The sequence below is a fragment of the Myotis daubentonii genome, chromosome X (assembly GCF_963259705.1).
Source record: "Myotis daubentonii chromosome X, mMyoDau2.1, whole genome shotgun sequence".
Taxonomy (NCBI): domain Eukaryota; kingdom Metazoa; phylum Chordata; class Mammalia; order Chiroptera; family Vespertilionidae; genus Myotis; species Myotis daubentonii.
In genome coordinates this window covers 40,154,545-40,173,871 of record NC_081861.1, presented here as the reverse complement: position 1 = coordinate 40,173,871, position 19,327 = coordinate 40,154,545, and the positions used below count along the sequence as shown (strand labels likewise).

Here is a 19,327-nt window from a genome sequence, read left to right as displayed (position 1 = left end):
ATGCACCCCTATGTTCATAGCAGCACAATTCACCATAGCTAAGATCTGGAAACAGCCTGAGTGCCCATCAGTAGATGAATGGATTAGAAAAGTGGTACATCTACACGATGGAATACTATGCTGCTGTAAAAAAGAAGGAACTCTTAACATTTGCAACGGCATGGATGGAACTGGAGAGCATTATGCTAAGTGAAATAAGCCAGTCAATGAAGGAAAAATATCACATGATCTCACTAATTCATGGATAATAAAGACCATTATAAACTTATGGACAATATTAGGTACAGAGGCAGAACTGCCTCAAACAGATTGTCAAATTGCAGCGGGAAGGCCGGGGAGGGTTGGGGGGCAGGAGGGAGGGGGTAAGAGGTCAACCGAAGGACTTGTATGCATGCATATAAGCATAACCAATGGACATAAGACACTGGGGGGTAGGGGAGGCCACAGGATTGTCAAGGGCGGGGGGAAAAAAGGAGACATATGTAATACTCTTTGTAATACTTTAAGCAATAAAACAAAAAAAGAATATACAATAGGGTAAAGACAGTCTCTTAAATAAATGGTGTTAGGAAAACTGTACAGCTACATGCAAAAAATGAAACTAGATCTCCTTCTTACATCATATACAAAAATAAACTCAAAATGGAATAAAGACTTAAATGTAAGATCCAAAGCCATAAAACTCCTAGAAGAAAACACAGGCAATAAACTCTTTGACATTGCTCTTGGTTATATTTTTTGGGATATGTTTCCTTGGGCAAGGGAAACAAAAGAAAAAATAAATGAAACTATATCAAATTAAAAGTTTTTGCACAGTAAAGGAAACCATCAACAAAATGAAAAGACAACCTACTGAATGGGAGAACATATTCACTAATGATATGTCCGATAAGGGGTTAATATCCAAAATATATACAGAACTCATACAACTTAACACCAAAAAACAACACAAACCCAATCTGATTCAAAAATGAGCAGAGGTCCCTGGCTGAGTAGCTCAGTACTCCAAAGAGGACATAGAGATGGTCAACAGACATATGAAAAGATACTCAAAGTCAGTAATCATCAGATAAATGTAAATTAAAACCACAATGAGAAATCACCTCAGACCCATCTGAATGGCTATCATCAATAAATCAACAAACAAGTGTTGGTGAGGATGTGGAGAAAAAGGAACCTTCATGCACTGTTTGTGGCAATGCAGACTGGTGTGTGGAAAACAGCATGGAGGTGCCTCAAAAAATTAAAAATAGAACTATCATATAACCCAGCAATCCCACCTCTGGGTACTTATCCAAAAGAAACAGAAACACTAATTTGAAAAGATAATATGCATCCCTATATTCATTGCAACATCCTATATGATAAAAGCCTAATATGCAAACTGTCTCCTTGGGCCGTCGTTTGACTGGGAGTTCGACCGCTCCCTATGACGTGTGATGACCACCGGGAGGGGGAGGCATGGAACATGGTGGGCGTTGGTGATGTGCTGCAACCACTCATCAGTTACCTGGGGGCAGGGGTGATGGGGACGAAGTTGTGGTGAGAATGTGGGGTGCCTGCCACACCACTCTCACTCCCCCTGCTACCCTCCCCCAGGACACCAGGGCTCACGTGCAGGGGAAGCCCCCACGCTCAGGTGCCAGGCGCCCACCCCGCACCCGTGCGGCATCTCCTGGGTGAGCCAGGCTGCAGCTACCGGGACCACAGGGGCTGGTTGGGCTCCCTGTGGGTTCATGCAGGAGCTGGTCTGCGAGGCCAGCCAGGAGAGAGCATGCTGCCTGCCCGGCTTTCGTGCGGCGCTGCTGGGTGGTCCAGAGGCCCATGCTGAGCCCCACCTCACAGTGTCCAGCTACACTCGCCGCATCTCCATGTGGGGACTCAGGCGCCGTGACTTAAGCAGAGGGGGGCGTGTGGGGACTCGGGGGCTCAGGTGCTGCCCAGGGCCCAGAGGTCAGCTGGGATCTGCCCTTCCACACCAGACGCTCGTGCTTCGATCACCAGCCAGGCCTAAGGACAACACCCATGCTCGAATTCCGTGCACTGGGCCTCTAGTCATCTATAATAGCCAAGATATGGACGTCTAAGTATCCATTGATAGACAATTGGAAAAAGAAAAGGTGGCATCCTATATAATAAAAGCCTAATATGCTAAGTGTCTGACCGTTCAACAGTTTGACCAGTCGCTATGATGCACACTGACCACTAGGGGGCAGACACTCCAACCAGTAGGTTAGCTTGCTGGGGTCTGGCCAATCGGGACTGGACGCGATGGGCCGGACATGCCCTGGAGCCCCCCTGGAGCCCTCCCGTGGTCCCTTTCCAGCCCCAACTGTGCACTGGTGGGGTCCCTTGGCCTGGCCTGTGCCCTCTTGCAATCCAGGATCCCTCAGGGGATATCATAGAGCCAGTTTCAGCCTGATCCCAGCAGGCCAGGCTGAGGGACCCCACCAGTGCATGAATCTGTGCACCGGGCCTCTAGTATATATATATATATATATATATATATATATATATATATATATATATATATATATATATATATATAATGGAATATTATTCAGCCATAAAAACAAATGCAATCTGCCCAGTCTGAGTGGCTCAGTTGGTTGAGCATTGTCCCATGCACTGAAAAATTGCTGGTTGCAGGTTTGATCCCCAGGGGAGCATGCAGAAGGCAACTGATCAATTTTCTCTCTCACATAAATGTGTCTCTCCCACTTCCTCTCTCAAAGCATGTCCTCTGATGAGGATTAAAAAAAAAAAATGAAATCTTACCATTTGCAAAAACACGGATGAACTTAGAGCAGTGATGGCGAACCTATGACACGTGTGTCAGAGGTGACACGCGCACTCATTTTTTTGGTTGATTTTTCTTTGTTAAATGGCATTTAAATATATAAAATAAATATCAAAAATATGTCTTTGTTTTACTATGGTTACAAATATCAAAAAATTTCTGTATGTGACACGGTACCAGAGTTAAGTTAGGGTTTTTCAAAATGCTGACACGCTAAGCTCAAAAGGTTCGCCTAGAGCATACTATGCTAAGTAAAATAGGTCATACAAACACCGCCCTGGCCAGTGTGGCTCAGTTGGTTGGGCATCATTCTGTGCACTGAAAATTTGCCGGTTTGATTCCCAGTCAGGGCATATGCCTGGGTTGCAGGTTTGATCCCCAGTAGGGGGTATGCAGGAGGCAGCTGATCAATGTTTCTCTCTCTCCCTCTTCCTCTTCTTCTCTCTCTCTCTAAAAATCAATAAAAAAAATTTTTTTAAAGACAAGATACCATTTCACTTATATATACACAACCAAAAAATGAACAAACATGCCCTAGCCAGATTGGTTCAGTTGATAGAACGTCGCCCTGCAGACTGAAGGGTCCCGGGTTCGATTCCAGTCAAGGTCATGTACCTCAGTTGCAGGCTTGATTCCCCGGCCCTGGTCAGGGCCCCTTGTGGGCAGCAACCAATCGATGTGTCACTCTCACATCGATGTTTCTCTCTCTGTCTCTCCCCCTCCCTTCTGCTCTGTCCAAAAATCAATGGAATAATATCCTTAGGTGAGGATTAACAACAACAAAAAAGAACAAACAATGCAGAAACAAACTCATAGATACAGCGAACAAACTGATGGTTGACAGATGAAGGGGGTGGGGCTGGGTGAAAAAACGTAAAGGGATTAAAAAGTACAAACTGGTAGTTAAAAAATAGTCATGGAGATGTAAAGTACATCATAGGGAATATACTCTACAATACTGTAATAATGTATGGGGCCAGGTGGGTACTATAACTATATATGGTGTCAGGTGAGTATTACATTTATTGGGGGGGAATCACTTTGTAAGTTATATAAATGTGTAACCACTATGCTGTACATCTGAAACTAACATAATATAGAATGTGAACTGTAATTGAAAAATTAAAAACAAATTAAAGATTTTTTAAAATTGATTTTTAGAGAGGGAGAGAAAGAAACATCGATGTGAGAGTGTAACATCTATTGGCTGCCTCCTGCATACCCCCTACCAGGGATCAAGTGCCAGAAGCCAATTCCAGCATGTCATAATTGCAAGAGTTTCATCAAAAGGTTGATGGAACTTGGGGACTCAAAAAGGGCTGAGTCACATGTGTTGTCACCTATTGGGAATGGCTGAAGGCATTTCCCCAAATCTGAAAAGGGATGATTGCTTGCTGCCAGACAGCTCAGGGCATCTTAATCTACATGTTATTGCCTCTTACTGGCCAAACACCTGGACAGCCGCAGGCTGATTTTCCCCAGACAATGGACTCTGTATATGAAACCCTACCCCTCTGAAGTGTAGATCTCTGCCTTGCCTCAGGACAATTTGTGTTAATAAAAAGCATGGGGTCCTGAGATGTGGAGATCTTAGTTCCTTTTAGCTAAGCTCCGACCTCCAAATGCCTTTCAAAATTATGCTTCGTCTCAGGACTCTTTAAGTTACACACAGCCTTTCTCCAGATTGCTGAACCCTTCTAGATCCTGGAACAAGAACCCCAGCAATCAAGCTCACAACCCGGGTATGTGCCCTAACTGGGAATTGAACCAACAACCTTCTTGTACATGGGACAATGCCCAACCAACAGAGCCACACGGGCCAGGGCAAAAACTTTAAATATTTTTTTAAAAAGAAAATGCATACGTAACCAATTTAATCCTTGGGTGTTTGATTGGCTATTTTGTTTTAGATTTACAGAAAGGTTGCATGAATATTACAGAGTTGCTATATACCCTGTACTGTTTCTCCTATGGTTACTTTCTTTTTTTCAATGTTTTCAATCACAACCTCTACCCTGTGTTATTTGGAACTCAATTACAAAGGCTCCCTCCAGAAGGAGCAGCTTCAGATAAGACTCAGGGGAGTTCCTGAATCTCAGGAGCATTTGATTGTAGCTTGGATGCCTATCTTTGCAGTCCAAACCCAAGAATTTGTTTTTAGCTCAAAAGGGTATGTCTTTTTCAAATCCCACAGCTCATCGGCCTGTCTAATTTGTTTCAGGATTCTCTCTTGTTTATTTGACATGTTATCTTTCCCATGTCTTGGTATTCCTGGAAGCTTCTGAAAATACCCACAGAAAAGCAAACTTAAACAAAAACCAGCAGAAAGGCCTGCAGAAAGCACTGGGTGAACACTAGTAAAAGGAAGAGATAAAGGTCCAGAGACATAAGGTATTTCTTGAGGCAACACCAGGATTAGCACACAGGTCTGGTTTCCAGCTCAGAGCTCCACTGGAGTAAATGCTCTTGGGGATGCCTGTTCAGCCCACATGCCTGGGTTGCAGGCTTGATTCCACACTGCTCTCTCTGGAGACCACCCAGCCCACCCACAGAGCAGTCATGATTATACAGGACCCTGCCCCCTCAGCCACAGCTGACTGGGCCATTCAGGCTCACCCTCTCATGATAATGCTATTAGGATTCAATTATTCCCACCCATTCCCAGGGGCCAGCTAACCTGAGACAGAGAGGAGGCCACGTTTGGCCTTGTGCTAGAGGAGACGAGGCTGGTCTGCCAAGTGGGACAAGAGTAACGCGGACATGCAGAAAGAAGCTATAAGAAAGGTCCTAAGGGAGAGAGCAGCCTGCCTGGCTTCTCAATGGCTTCAAAGCCCTAGTTTTGGCCTTTTGAAGCCTGGCTGCCCCCTTCCTTGGGTTCCATGAGACATCTATGAAGGCTTGTATTAGATTCCTCTTTTGCTTTAAAAAAAAAACAAAACGCAATTGGCTGGCCAGCATGGCTCAGTATCAAACTATGAACCAGGAGGTCTCTGTTCGATTACTGGTCAGGGCACATGCCTGGGTTGCAGGCTTGATTCCCAGTGTGGGGCGTTCAGGAGGCAGCCGATCAATGATTCTCATCATTGATGTTTCTATCTCTCTCTCCCTCTCTGAAATAATATATATGTATATGTATATAGACAGCGCACGCAACATATATGAATGGCTCTATTCTAACACCGAAAGTTAATTTTCCTGTTCTTTAAAAAATGTTTTTCAGATTATAAATATACTCATTGTAGAAATTTTAGCTTTCTTTTAATTACACATTCTTTAAAAAGTTTAAAGACAAGATACCATTTCACTTATATATACACAACCAATAAAAGCATTTTTGTTGTATCTATACAGCCTAAGAAATACAAAAATGAAACCTAAATCACCTGTAATGAGATGCATACATGTTTGACAAACGATATGTACAAAGATGTTCACAGCAACACTAGTGATAAAAGCCCCAAACTGGAAACTATATAAATACCTATCAACAGGAAAATAAATTGTGGTGTATGCACACACTAGAACACTATGCAGCAATGAAACCGATGCAAACTACACACAATAACTTGGGTCAATATGTGATTATAGTGAGCAAAAGAAGACAAAAGTGCAGTTTAGTTCATTTATAGAAAATGTAAAAACAGGCAAGAGTAATCTATGCTGTTAGATGTTAGGATAGTGGTTACATTTGGGGTAATAGTGACTGGAAAGGGGACCCAAGGAGGGGCTTCCGGGATACTGATCATGGTCTGTCTCCTGATCTGGGTTGTAGCGATGCAATTGGATTCACCCTGTGAAAATGTATCACGCTATACACTTATAAGTGCACTTTTTGTATGCATGTTATAATTTAAAAAAAAAACTTTAAAAAAATAGCTTATAATTCCAGTTTTGATAGCAGTGAGGTTTTTCATTGAAGAATGTTAACTTTTTTAACTTTCCCTTTTTATTTGCTTCTAGAATGACTCTGGCCAGGCCTATGTTGCTGGTGTTTTTTCTGTTCCTTAACTACTTTTTTATTGATAATGGATATTTTTCCCATTGCTTTTTAAAGAGTGTGTAAGGAGGGAGAGAGAAACATTGACGTGAAGAGACATCGATTGGTTGCACCCTCCCAACTAGGGCTGGGGATTGAACCTGCAACCCAGGTACACACCCTTGACCAGGAATCAAACCCAAGACCTTATGATGTGCAGGCCGATGCTCTAACTACTTAATTACACCGGCCAGGGCCCCTCACTGCTACTATTAAATGCAACTGACTCTATGAAACATCTAAATTATCAGCCCTTCTGGAATCAATTATTCAAATTGATCAAGAGAAGTTTCACTTAGGGTCAGGCTGAGAGCCGCATCCGGTCCTACTTGCTGCTCCTGCCAGTCCCCATCAACAGCCTTGGACAAGCAGCCTGTCAGTGAGCACCATTTCCGCCTAACTTCTCCCATGACGAACTGCCCCTCCCCACTATCTTTGGTTGCTGTGTCTTCCTTCTGCTTTATCCAGCATATAGCACATGTCTGCAGGGGAGGGATCCACATCAACCTTCATCCTGCTCACTCCTCATTCCTCTTCTTTTCCTAGCCAGACACTGAATCAAGTGCTTTAGTGCATTATTACATTTCATGGTCATAGGCCTCTGAGGGAGGTCCCACTGGCCTCATGCTGCAGGTGACACTGAGGCTTACAACTGGTGAATAGTGAAGATTTGAATCTGCCAACTCTTGACCACTCTGGTGCTGCCTGCTTCTCAGTAAGCCATCAAGGAATCACCACAGGGGTGACTGCATTATCTTACAAAGGCTGACATCTTATATTGCACTTCTTGTGGGTAAATATAAATCCACTTCTCCCTTCAGGAAGCACAGACCTAGTTCTCCAGATGAGGAAACTAGTACTAGCAATTGTACAACCTAGCGAGAGGCCACTGGAACCAGAACCTGTGTCCAACTCCCAGGCTCAAAAGAAACCCCTTACACACAGCCAGCCAACACTGGTGCCCAAGTTCCTTTCTCTTTCAATTCTAATCTTACCTATTCAAGGTTTGTAGAGAAAGCCAGTGTTCTGGTAGGAGGAGTAGAGTACAGATAGGGCTGGTCCCACACCCATGTATGGCAATTAAAGTCAGGAATATATCCGCTTTAGAGGTCCCCCTGAGGAGCAAGGGGTCCCCAGCCACACGCCAGGAGCCCAGCCCAAAGTTCCAATGCTGGGAGGTCTCTGTAACTTCTGGTTGTGAACACCAGCGGGGATTTTGGCTGAGTGAGACAGAGGGCTGCTGGAGTCACAGGCATTCCTCTGAAATGGCCCATACACACTGACTAACTAGGGACTCACTTTCGTTGAGCTGTAGCAGAGGCCACTGTTCCTTTGCTGAACCCTCCCCCACACAACCAACAGGTTGGCACCACATCTGAGTCTCCACCAACCTGGCTAACAGGACCTAACTGATGGAAAACTTCCCTAACCTGGTGAAAGAAATAGACATACAAGTCCAGAAAGTGGAGAGTTCCAAACAAGATGAACCCAAAGAACCTTATACCAAGACATGTCATAATTTGCAAAGATTAAAGACAAAGAGAATCTTAATTTCCCAGGCAAGAAAAAGCTAGAGCTCATCACCACTAAACCAGTATTACAAGAAATGTTAAAGTCCTGGCCAGTGTGTTTCAGTTGGTTGGGTGTCATCCCGTTCACAAGGTTGCAGATTCAATTTCTGATAGGGGACATGCCTGGGTTGGGAGCATGCAGGAGACAGCCTACCAATGTTCCCACTCCCGTCCCCTCTAAAAATCAATTTTAAAAGGTTAAAGGGTCTTCTTTAAGAAAATAAAGACCAAAAATACAAATCAAGGCCCTGGCCAAGCACCCCAATTGGTTAGAGCAGTGGTTGGCAAACTGCGGCTTGCAAGCCACACGCGGCTCTTTGGCCCCTTGAGTGCGGGCGCGCACGTACAGTGCGACTTCTGCCACGAAGTTTCAATCAGATCGAGGGCGTTTTTAGCGAAGGCCAGCTTAGGAGTACCCTAATTAAGTTAATAACAATGTGCCTACCTGTATAGTTTAAGTTTAAAAAATTTGTCTCTCAAAAGAAATTTCAATTATTGTACTGTTGATATTTGGCTCTGTTGACTAATGAGTTTGCAGACCACTGGGTTAGAGCATCATCCCAATAACGCCAAGGTTGTGGGTTCAACACCCCCAATCAGGGCACATACCAGAATCTGTCACTTCCTCTCAAAAAATCAATTGATTAAAAAAAACTATTATATAATATATAAATCAATTGGCAATAAATACACACCAACAATTACTTTAAATACAAATGGATTAAATGCTCCAATCAAAAGACACAGGGTGGCTAAATGGATAAGAAAACAAGACCCTTAAACATACTGTCTACAAGACACTTCAGATCCAAAGACAGAGTGAAAGTAGAATGAAAGATTATCTCATGAAAATGGAAAGAAAAAAAGTTGGGATAGCAATACTTATACCAGACAAAATAGACTTTAATTAAGGCTGTAATAAGACACTAAGATTTCCACTTCTGGGTATTTACCTGAAGAAACCCAAAACAGTAATTTGAAAAGATACGTACAACCATATGTTCATTGTTGCCTTTATAATTAATAGCCAAGACATGGAAGCAACCTAAGTGCTCATCAATAGACAAATGGATAAAGTGGTGCCTACATACAGTGGAATGACTCAGCCATAAAAAAGAATGCAATCTTGCCATCTGCAACATGGATGGACCTAGAGTGTATTGTGCTGAGTGGAATAAGCCAGAGAAAGACAAATGACATGATTTTAAGTGTCGAATCTAAAAAACTAATGACCAAAACATACACTCAGAAAACATTTTAATGGTTGCCAGATGAGATGGGAGGTTGGGTGAAGAAATTAAGTATAAATTAAGGTAGTTACAGCCTTGTAACTACCCATAAATTGGTAGTTACAAAATAGTCATGGGGAGGCCCTAACCAGTTTACTCAGTGGATAGAGCATCGGCCCTTGGACTGAAGGGTCTCAGGTTTGATTCTGGTCAAGGGCATATGCCTTGGTTGCGGGATTGATTCCCAGTAGGGGGTGTGCAGGAGGCAGCTGATCGATCTCTCTCCCTTCCTCTCTGTAAAATGTTAAAACCAAAAAGACAAAATATTCATGGGGGACCCTGGGCAGGCAGGTCAGTTGGTTAGAGCATTGTCCTAATACACCAAGGTTGTGGGTTTGTTCCCTAGTGAGGGCACATACAAAAATCAACCAATGAATGCATAAATTAAGTGGAACAAATCAATGTTTCCCTAATAAAATAAACCTTTAAAAAAAGTTATTTAGAAAAGTCATGGGATTGTAAAGTGCAGCATAAGGGATGTTCTAATAACTATGTAGTGTCAGAGGGGACTAGATTAAGGTGATCACTTGGTAAATTATATAAATATGTAATCACTATGTTGTACACCTGAAACTAATATATTGTATATCAACTGTAACTGAAAAATAAAATAACTCTTTAATAGGATAAATTTGAGTAAAGAATTGCTTCAAAATTTTGTCCTACTAAAAAATAATACATTATTTTTTTAAAAAAATCATTAAAGTTTTTAATATTAGTGCTATTTTACATTTTTGCAGATCTCCTTAATATTTGCCTTAACAGTAGACAACTAAATTCTCTTATTTAATCTTGCAGTCTGTTGTGATGTCATGTAGCCTCAAAACTGCTGAGATACATCATTATATACTGTTTAAAAGTCAAGTTCAAATTAAGGGAAACCGCATGCCAGTAATTTAAACAAGGAAAACAAAAAGAACTCTAAGGTGTGATGGTATAGTATCTGCTGAAATTAGCTGCTACCTCTGGACCTGAAGGAAGTGAATGAGCCCTTCTTCCAGCTGAGATTCAGACCCGAAGAACTCCCCTTTCCCTCACTGCAGTTCCACCCTAATTCCAAAGCTATGAGGACACTTGCTACTTCCCACCTTCTCCAGACATTTGACATGGCCCGCATAATGGCCTATCATTAGCCATTTGCATATTATTAGACAAATCCAACTGATTAATCCCAAGTGCTTAGAATAGTGCACAGCACATAAATATCCAATAAATTTTATTTCTTTAGTGTCAAAGTATTTTTTTTCAACCATTTAAAATTGCAGAAATCTAGTTCATAAGCCATACAAAATCAGGCAGCAGACCAGTTTGTCAACCTCTGGTTCAGATGATTCCTACTTGTATTGAGGAAGAGCATATAAAGATGCTGTTCATTTTAAAAAGAATGTGCTACCCTCAGGCACGAGGATAAAAAAATATGCTCTCCTCATAACAGAAAGTATAAAAGTCATTAGCCACATGGAGCTATTTAATTACAATAAAAATTTAGCTGTGTACAGGCTCTCGGTTGGAGTGTCATCCCATGCACCAAAAGGTTGTGGGTTCAATTCCCCATCAGGGCGTGTACAGGAAGCAACTGATTGATGTTTCTCCTTAAAATCAATAAAAACATATTCCTGGGTGAGGATTAATAACAATAAAATAAAAATTTAAAAATCCATTTCTTACTCACATAAGCCATGCTGAAGTACTTAGTAGCCAGAGAACACTTGTGTCATTCAATACAAACCAGAATACAACAGCAGTTTAAAAGAGCTCACATTTATTACTGAATCAACCTTCTATTTCAGGAGGAAAAAATCAACAGAGCAAAGTCACAAGTTCATTAGTCTTCCAATTAAAATGCCCCAACTGTCCAGGCAGTAGCATCTTTTCAATCATTTGAGGGTGTAGGCAACCTGGATACAGCATAAATATGTGAGTCATCTCTCATGTGTGATTTCTCATAGGCCCAGTTTGGTTCTTCTCCAATGTCTCCTCTTCGAGTTGTACCTACACAGAAGGAAATTCCAAGTTACAAAAACAGTTTGACCTCAATTTAGCTGCTCTCATTCACCAGAAACTTTGCCTTTTCATGTACCACAATATCCTTGAAAGGTAAAGGGTCCAGGCTTTTCTTTCCGTTCACAAGTTTGGAGCTCTTTTTGGAGAGTAAAAAATGATTTGCTAGATGTTTAAGAACTAGTCAAATCAAATTTTTACCTCTCAAAATGATTCCAGGGTATGAAGACACTGGTTCTTATGTGGTACTGAAGCAGTGGGGAAGCTCTCCCCTCCCCAAGTGTATGCTCACCCAACTTTGATTCAACAGACCTGAGGTAGACTTAGACAGAGACATGTATATTTTGAAATACATCAAAAACAGTCATTCCTACATAATGGGTGTCACACACACACACACACACACACACACACACACACAGTTCCTGCGTAATTTTTACAATATATCAACACTCTCTCTCACTTTAATAGCAAAAAGTGATTTGCAGAGCTAAAGCCATCTCTGAACTGTCCATGTAAGCCTGCCATGATTTTACCCTCATAAAGGCAAAATCAAAATGACTAACACAAGATTTTCTTTCAGCAGGATAATGGCAGTACTTCCACAAAATGAAGCACTGTAATTGCAACCTGCTTTCAATATACTTTAAGTCTGAAGACAGCTGAGTTGATAGAAAAATAATTCTACTGTGCCAATTCTCTGGACCAAAAGTGTGCAATGATAAATATAAAATACTTCCCCAGCTCTAGGAGTTCACAGAGCAAGACGCTAATATTGATAAACGCAGGCACCAAGCTTCACATACATTTCTTTCAATCCTTACAACCCAAAAGCAGGTCCCACCACCATTAGAGAAACTGATGTTCATGTAGCTATGCTAAAAAAAAAGGGGGGGGGTGCTTTACTATGAATGCCTGATGTTCTCAACAGAAATCCATCAAACTTGTAGAAGGGCTGAGCTGCCAAACAAACCACTTCACCAAGTGCCTCAATGCTCTTTTCTCAGTACTGTATGATGGCAACGCCATGTGCTTTAAATTCTAGTTGCACCTGTAACAATGAGATATCCCCCATACACATTAATATGCATAAATAATAAAGACTACCGTTTATTACCAAATATACCAAAAGCAGCAAAGTGGTGGCATGTAAGGCTATAGAGGGTGGTGATTTTCACATGGTGCTGTTAAACACACCGCGCTGTCATTGGCAGTGAGCCTTTGGGTAAATCTCATTGATTTTTCTTCCCCTTCCAGACCTATCTCCAAAAACAAAACAAACAAAAAAACACAACAAACAAATAAAAAAACACCTATCTCAAGGACCACTGGGTCTCCAAAAAGCAGTGGGGTTGAAAGGCATGCAGGAGTTTTAAGGCCTGTTTTGCCAGGAATTGGCCTAGATGACCTGGGATTGGAAGTACTTTGTAATAATTCTAATAATGCCTATTCTTCCAAAGCCATCAATTCAACTACTTCTGCAGTGGAGGGCAATATTCCAATCTTTAAAAAAAAAGATAAACATTTCAAAGATGGATTAGGGAAGCATCATGGTCTTCCCTGCTGGGCTGTGCAATTACATAGCCTCCCATATTATGTTCTGGTCCAGTATGAAGACAACCAGGAAATTAACAAATATTGGAGGAGTGTCTAAGCCCAGCTGTGGGCTGGGTCATGTCCAGAAATCCAGAGGAAGTACATTAAAAAATTTCAGAGTGGTGGCACAGGATAAACTGGATTGCATACAACTTTTAATTACTTATGACCCCAAAGCGATCTTAAATTAAAAAAACAAACAAACATAGGAGGGTAGGGTCCTTACCTGATTTTATTACCAGTTTTCATCCGAATCCATTGGGGAATGGGCCGATTCTGCTTTTGTTTCTTGGCCAGGAACCTCTTGATCCTGAAAGTCTTGTGGGAAGACTGGGAAGGATATGCAATCAACTTAGAAATATCAGAACTTGCTGAAAATATTCAAAGTCAAGAACTTCCTCAATCCAACAAACATCTAAATACTCAATATATACCAAAAGCAACCCCCTAAACTCCAAAACCATCATGCCCTTTGTTTCATTTCTCGCAACTTCTCTGCAGGCAGAGACCTTAATTCCCATTGTTAAAAAGTCAGGAGGTATGTAACCTGCCCCCAAAGGAAGCATATTAATGTGCAAAGATGGGAGTCAAACCCTGATCCTTTCTGTTGAGTCTAGGGCACCCCAAGTCTTCTGGAGGAGGACCACATCAGGGATGGTGAGAGCTGGGGAACTAGGTTTTCAGGAAAGAACACAGCTTTTAGTAAACTAAATGTGTAACTTGCAAGTCTGTCTCAGTACCCTTCTTTGTAAAACAGGAGTATCCCCTCATTCAAGGCTCATTACAAAAGTAATGAGGATTTACACAATGTTCCCCACATTCAGTAGATCTACTCTAACCCGCCGATCATTTTGATATTAATTCTAACTTTACTTAAAAATGCAACTTTTCCAAGGATGATTATCCCCACTTCCCTTTGCAGCTTTTGGCTTTCATGAAGTACTCGGGTCACCTAACCCCAACCGATGTCCCGGACCCGCCCCGTTTGCAGGACACCCTGGAGGAATAGCATGAACGCTCCTCTAAAGTCTGGCGCTTGTGGCCCAACACACCTTTGCATATTAGGGGCCATTTTAAAAAAGGCAAAGACTACACCCATCTCCCAGTTCTCAGTAGTTGTAAATTAAATTTTCCATCAACCATCAAAACTATAAAACACCAAATACGGATCTTCTCCATACCCAGAAGCCTATGCTCAATTTAAACTTCTCAGGGAACCGTCACAGGAAAAACCCAGTGACTGTCCGCAGTGGGCATCTTACGAAGAATGCCCAAATGGCAGAGGTTTGTATCACAGTGTCCTTGCTCCAGGAGCTTCCATAGGGTAAAGCTCAAGTCCCTGGAATGACTAAAAAACTCCTGGAAGCTCAAAATGTGGTAGGCTCCAGGCCGCCAACTTAAAAAACTTTACGAGAACCAGCAGCCCCATTCTATTCTCGATGCCAGGTCCATGTCATAGGCAGCCAGCAGTTGGGCCACGATTGCCGCGTCGTCCCCCGCCCCCCCCCCCCCCACTTCTCTGCCCCAGAATCAGCTCGCTCGGGCGACGGGAAGCGGAACCCGCTCGAGGCGGCGGCCTGGCACACAGGGCACCCCAGTCAGACCTCGCAGCGCCAGGCAGCCCGCCCCTCCCCAAGGGCTAGATTGCTTACTAGTTTCCCGCCAGGCCCGCCGACTGGAGCAGGGCCCAAACTCGGCCTTCCCTGCAAAAGGCCTCGAAAAGGCCCCCGCATCTCGGCGCAGCCCGCGGCGCACGCCAACTCGCGGGATCTGAGAACTCGGGGAGCCTCCCCCACGCGGATGGTAAAGGATGGACTTACCATGGTGAGGCAGAGGCGAACGCGCGCACCTCGATGGCGGAGAAAGAGAGAGAAGGAAGCGGAAGGACGTATTTAGTGGCACTGACGGGGTGGGGCTATGGGGACTGAGGCGGTGCATTCACCACCCCCTCCGGGCGGGCCCTCCCCTCGCGCGCTCCCAGGGAGCTGTGGGAACGCGGGCTCGGCCCTGGGAAATGCAGTTCGCTTTGCGCGTCTTCTGTAGGTGGGTTCCTTGGAGTCCTTCAGTGTGCCGGGGGCACCTGTTTCGTGGGTGAGGATGGCAGCGATCATAAACACCTAAGCAGAAGCACTGGGAGGCCAAGGGAGCGGGGTGGGTGGGTCTAACTCTTAGGGCTGGGGGAGGGACGACAAGTCTGAGCGCCAAGGGTTTGCGCCTGCGCCTGGGCTGGGAACGCCTTTGCTGAATTGTTTGAAGTGCAGTAGACCCTGGGACTATACGGTTTTAAACTGTGTGCTTTCACTTACCCTCTGGATCCCGGGTTTCACATCCGCGGACTCAACCAAAACAGTATTTTCCACCCGCGGTTTGGAATCCTATGGTGCAGATGTGGAGGGCCAGCCTTATGCATTGGTCTAGGACTGTATGCATTGTTCTACGCCATTTTATATGAGACTTTTATCTGTGGATTTTGGTATGGGGGCAGGGGTCCTGGAACCAATCCCCTGGTGGATACCAAAGGGGAACTGCCTTTTGGAGATTCAAAATTTATGCGTGGATTTTTTTTTTATTACATCTTTATTGTTCAGATTATTACATTTGTTCCTCTTTTTTCCCCCCATAACTCCCCTCCTCCCAGTTCCCGCCCCACCCTCCGCCCTCACTCCCCACCCACTGTCCTCATCCATAGGTGCACGATTTTTGTCCAGTCTCTTCCCGCATCTCCCACACCCCTTTCCCCCCCAAGAATAGTCAGTCCATTCCCTTTCTATGTCCCTGATTCTACTATGATCACCAGATTATTTATTCACTTGATTCTTAGATTCACTTGTTGATAGATGCATGTTTTTTGTTCATAATTTGTACTTTACCTTTTTCTTCTTCTTCCTCTTCTTAAAGGATACCTTTCAGCATTTCATATAATACTGGTTTGGTGGTGATGAACTCCTTTAGCTTTTCCTTATCTCTTTATCTGACCTTCAATTCTGAATGATAGCTTTGCTGGATAAAGTAATCTTGGTTGTAGGTTCTTCGTATTCATCACTTTGAATATTTCTTGCCATTCCCTTCGGGCCTGCAAAGTTTCTGTTGAGAAATCAGCTGACAGTCGTATGGGTATTCCCTTGTAGGTAACTGAGTTTCTTTCTCTTGCTGCTTTTAAGATTCTCTCTTTGTCTTTTGCTCTTGGCATTTTAATTATGATGTGTCTTGGTGTGGTCCTCTTTGGATTCCTTTTGTTTGGGGTTCTCTGTGCTATATCTTGGTCTCTCTCATCTTCTGGCACCCCTATAATTCTGATGTTGGTACGCTTGACGCTGTCCCAGAGGCTCCTTACACTATCTTCGTATTTTCGGATTCTTTTTTCATTTTTCTTTTTCGGTTGGGTGTTTTTTGCTTCTTCGCATTTCGAATCTTTGACTTGATTCTTGCGCCCCTCTGGTCTGCTGTTGGGTGTCTGTATAATATTCTTTATTTCAGTCAGTGTATGCTTAATTTCTAGTTGGTTCTTTATCACAACATCGAGGGGTTTCATTAGATTTCTTGAGGATCTCACTACATTTATCGGCAGCTTCTAGACAGTTCTTGAGAGACCTTAAAAGTGTGGTTTTGAGCTCTATATCTTCCATTTCTGACATTTGCGTCCTGTTTCTTTGTCTCCGCATTTTTTTAATCTTTTCTTGGTGCAACCCCTAGTGGTCTTTGTGCGCAGTCTTGTTGTAGTTAAGCCTTGATTGTTGTCGCCAATACCGGGGGTGATTTGACCTCCAGGCTAACTGGCTATGAGAGTCTATGTGTGGATTTTTGACTGCGTGAGGGTTGGCCTAACAATCCCCCCCCCCACCCCCGTTGTTGAGTGTCAACTATAGTGGTCACCTGGCTGGGTGGTGGTGGAAAAAGCAGAACAGCTGGGCAGGGGCTGGACCAGGTGTGCCCTGTAAGCCTACAGACTGCCATAGAGCTGCCTGAGCAAGAGGTTGTCAATCAAGGTTTTAAGGTGAGAAAGTTCTGGACAGAACCATTTTCTTGGTTGCTAGGAAGCCCAGACTGGCTTTGTAGTCCACCTTTGGCAAAATGTACAGGAATGAATGGCAGCATTTTGGATGTTAATGTTCCATTTTCATCTTTTCCCATTTAAAAACAAAGGTAGCTCAGTTGGTTAGAGCATCATCCTGATATGCCAAGGTTGTGGCTTCCATCCCTAGTCAGGGCACATACAAGAATCAACCAATGAATGCATACATAAGTGGAACAATAAATTGATGTTTCTCTTTCTCTCTAAAAATTATAAATTAAACTAAAAATTATTTTTTGTTAACATAATGCTATGTGAAGATTCAGAGTCACTGGTAGGATATCTTAAGCAAATTTTAAGCCATGAGTCAATATATACCCTACATATACACCAACAAGCTCAGTAACATCAGGCATGATTTCTTTCATTCCTGTATTGTAACAGGGCAAATTGTGTGTGTGTGTGTGTGTGTATACACTATATATATATATATATAATTAGAGGCCTGATGCACAAAATTTGTGCACTCAGGGGTTCCCTCAGCCCTCTCACAGTCTGGGAGCCCTCGGGGGATGTCCGACTGCTGCTGCACTCACCAGCCGTGAGCCTGGCTCAGGGCTTCTGCATTGAGCATCTGCCCCCTGGTGATCAGTGCGCATCATAGCGACCGTTTGTTCCGCCGTTTGGTCGATTTGCATATTAGCCTGACTGCCTCTGCCTCAGCCCCACCACCATGGCTTTGTCCAGAAGGACGTCTGAAAGGTCTCCTGGTCTAATTAGCATATTACCCTTTTATTAGTGATATATATATTGCTCTCTTGGCTCCCTGGAATATATATATATGGCTAATATGCAGTGTCCCCTCGGGAGTTCGACTGGGAGACCAGGAGTTCGATTGCTCAGTATGATGTGCACTGACCACTGGGGGGCAGCGTGGAATGAAGGAAGGCCCAGGCCGGCAGCCAGGGAAGAGAAGCTCTGGCCAGCAGCTGGAAGGCCCTGATTGGTCCTGATCTCCGTCCAGGCCTAGGGACACTACCCATGCACAAATTTTGTGCACCAGGCCTCTAGTTTTAGTATAAAGTTAACACATTTATATGGGTCTACAGACAAAACCAGAGATGAAACATTTACAGTGGTCCAGCTGCTACCCCAGTCTCTCCCCCTTTGTTCCCTCCCCATAGGCTATTTTTCCCCACAGGTAATTTTTATTAGGCGCTGATTTCTCCTATTGTTTCTTTTTGAAAAATATCTGAATCTTTTCATTTTCATTTAATTTCAAATATTAATATCTATTTTAGAATACCCCCGCCCTTCCTAAGCAAAAGTAGCATGAGAGCACTTGTGAGGTGGAGAGAAGGAAAACCAAAGTGGCACACAGTAGTTGGCTTAGAGCACAGGAATTGAGGAGGTTGAGCAAGCAGCCATCTGCAGAGAATAAAGGCATTTGGATAAAGAGGAAAAGATTAGGAAGATATATGTATTCACTTGAGAAAGTGAACATCCTTACTATATGTAATATTGGGATAGATTGGGCATAGAGGATTGGGGGAAAAGGTCTTCAGAGAAGGGGCTGCTTGAGGGAAATCCTGGCCGAGAATAGGAGAAAGCAGAGAAAGGGAGTGAGGGAAGGCTTTTCAGAAAGAGAAAACTATATTTGCAAAAGTGTAGAGGCTAAGAGCATGTATCTAGACCTTCCCAGGATAGGCTCAGGAGTCTGAGCTTTATCCTGGAGGTGAACAACTGGCAACATCTTTAGCAGAATAATTTTTTGCTTAAAGCCATTTAATATAGATACCCACCCTTGATTCTTTCTCTTATACCCCGATTTCAATCTTATACCCTAGCAGTGGTTCTCAACCTTCCTAATGCCGCGACCCTTTAATACAGTTCCTCATGTTGTGGTGACCCCCAACCATAAAATTGTTTTCGTTGCTACTTCATAACTGTAATTTTGCTACTGTTATGAATCGTAATGTCTCCGCATTTTGTTATGCTTCCTTGGTGCACCCCCTAGTGGTC

At 43.2% G+C, this 19,327-nt stretch overlaps 1 protein-coding gene, 1 long non-coding RNA gene and 1 other non-coding gene across 6 annotated transcripts in view; 1 reads left to right on the top strand and 2 right to left on the bottom strand.

The window, feature by feature from the left end:
• Positions 1-11,437: 11,437 nt before the first annotated feature.
• Positions 11,438-15,270, bottom strand: RPL39 (ribosomal protein L39). Of its 2 annotated transcripts, none has more exons than XM_059679799.1 (3): positions 15,114-15,270; positions 13,520-13,623; positions 11,438-11,688 (listed from the first exon to the last, which is right to left on the bottom strand). In XM_059679799.1, the coding sequence occupies exons 1-3, from the start codon at positions 15,114-15,116 to the stop codon at positions 11,640-11,642; spliced, it is 156 nt and encodes a 51-aa protein (XP_059535782.1). In that variant the 5' UTR covers positions 15,117-15,270; the 3' UTR covers positions 11,438-11,639. The 2 variants fall into 2 exon arrangements, with proteins under 2 accessions (XP_059535782.1, XP_059535781.1); XM_059679798.1 differs by having other exon boundaries at positions 13,520-13,644; positions 15,114-15,202.
• On the bottom strand, positions 12,203-12,334 carry LOC132225384 (small nucleolar RNA SNORA69). Its single transcript, XR_009450898.1, has one exon. It is a non-coding gene; the product is annotated as a small nucleolar RNA SNORA69 (small nucleolar RNA).
• Positions 15,226-19,327, top strand: part of LOC132224701 (uncharacterized) — a 26,258-nt gene continuing 22,156 nt past the window's right edge. For 2 of the 3 annotated variants that reach the window (XR_009450713.1, XR_009450714.1), the window contains exon 1: positions 15,251-15,336. This is a non-coding gene — a long non-coding RNA (uncharacterized LOC132224701). Of the gene's footprint in view, positions 15,337-19,327 lie in introns of all 3 variants that reach the window. The other variant, XR_009450712.1, reaches the window with a different exon arrangement.

What these genes read in the sequence shown, in the direction of transcription:
- RPL39 (XM_059679798.1), bottom strand. An exon ending in AAAACTGGTAATAAAATCAG is followed by an intron (nt 11,689 to 13,519) that starts GTAAGGACCCTA and finishes CCTTCTGTGTAG; the next exon opens with GTACAACTCGAAGAGGAGAC.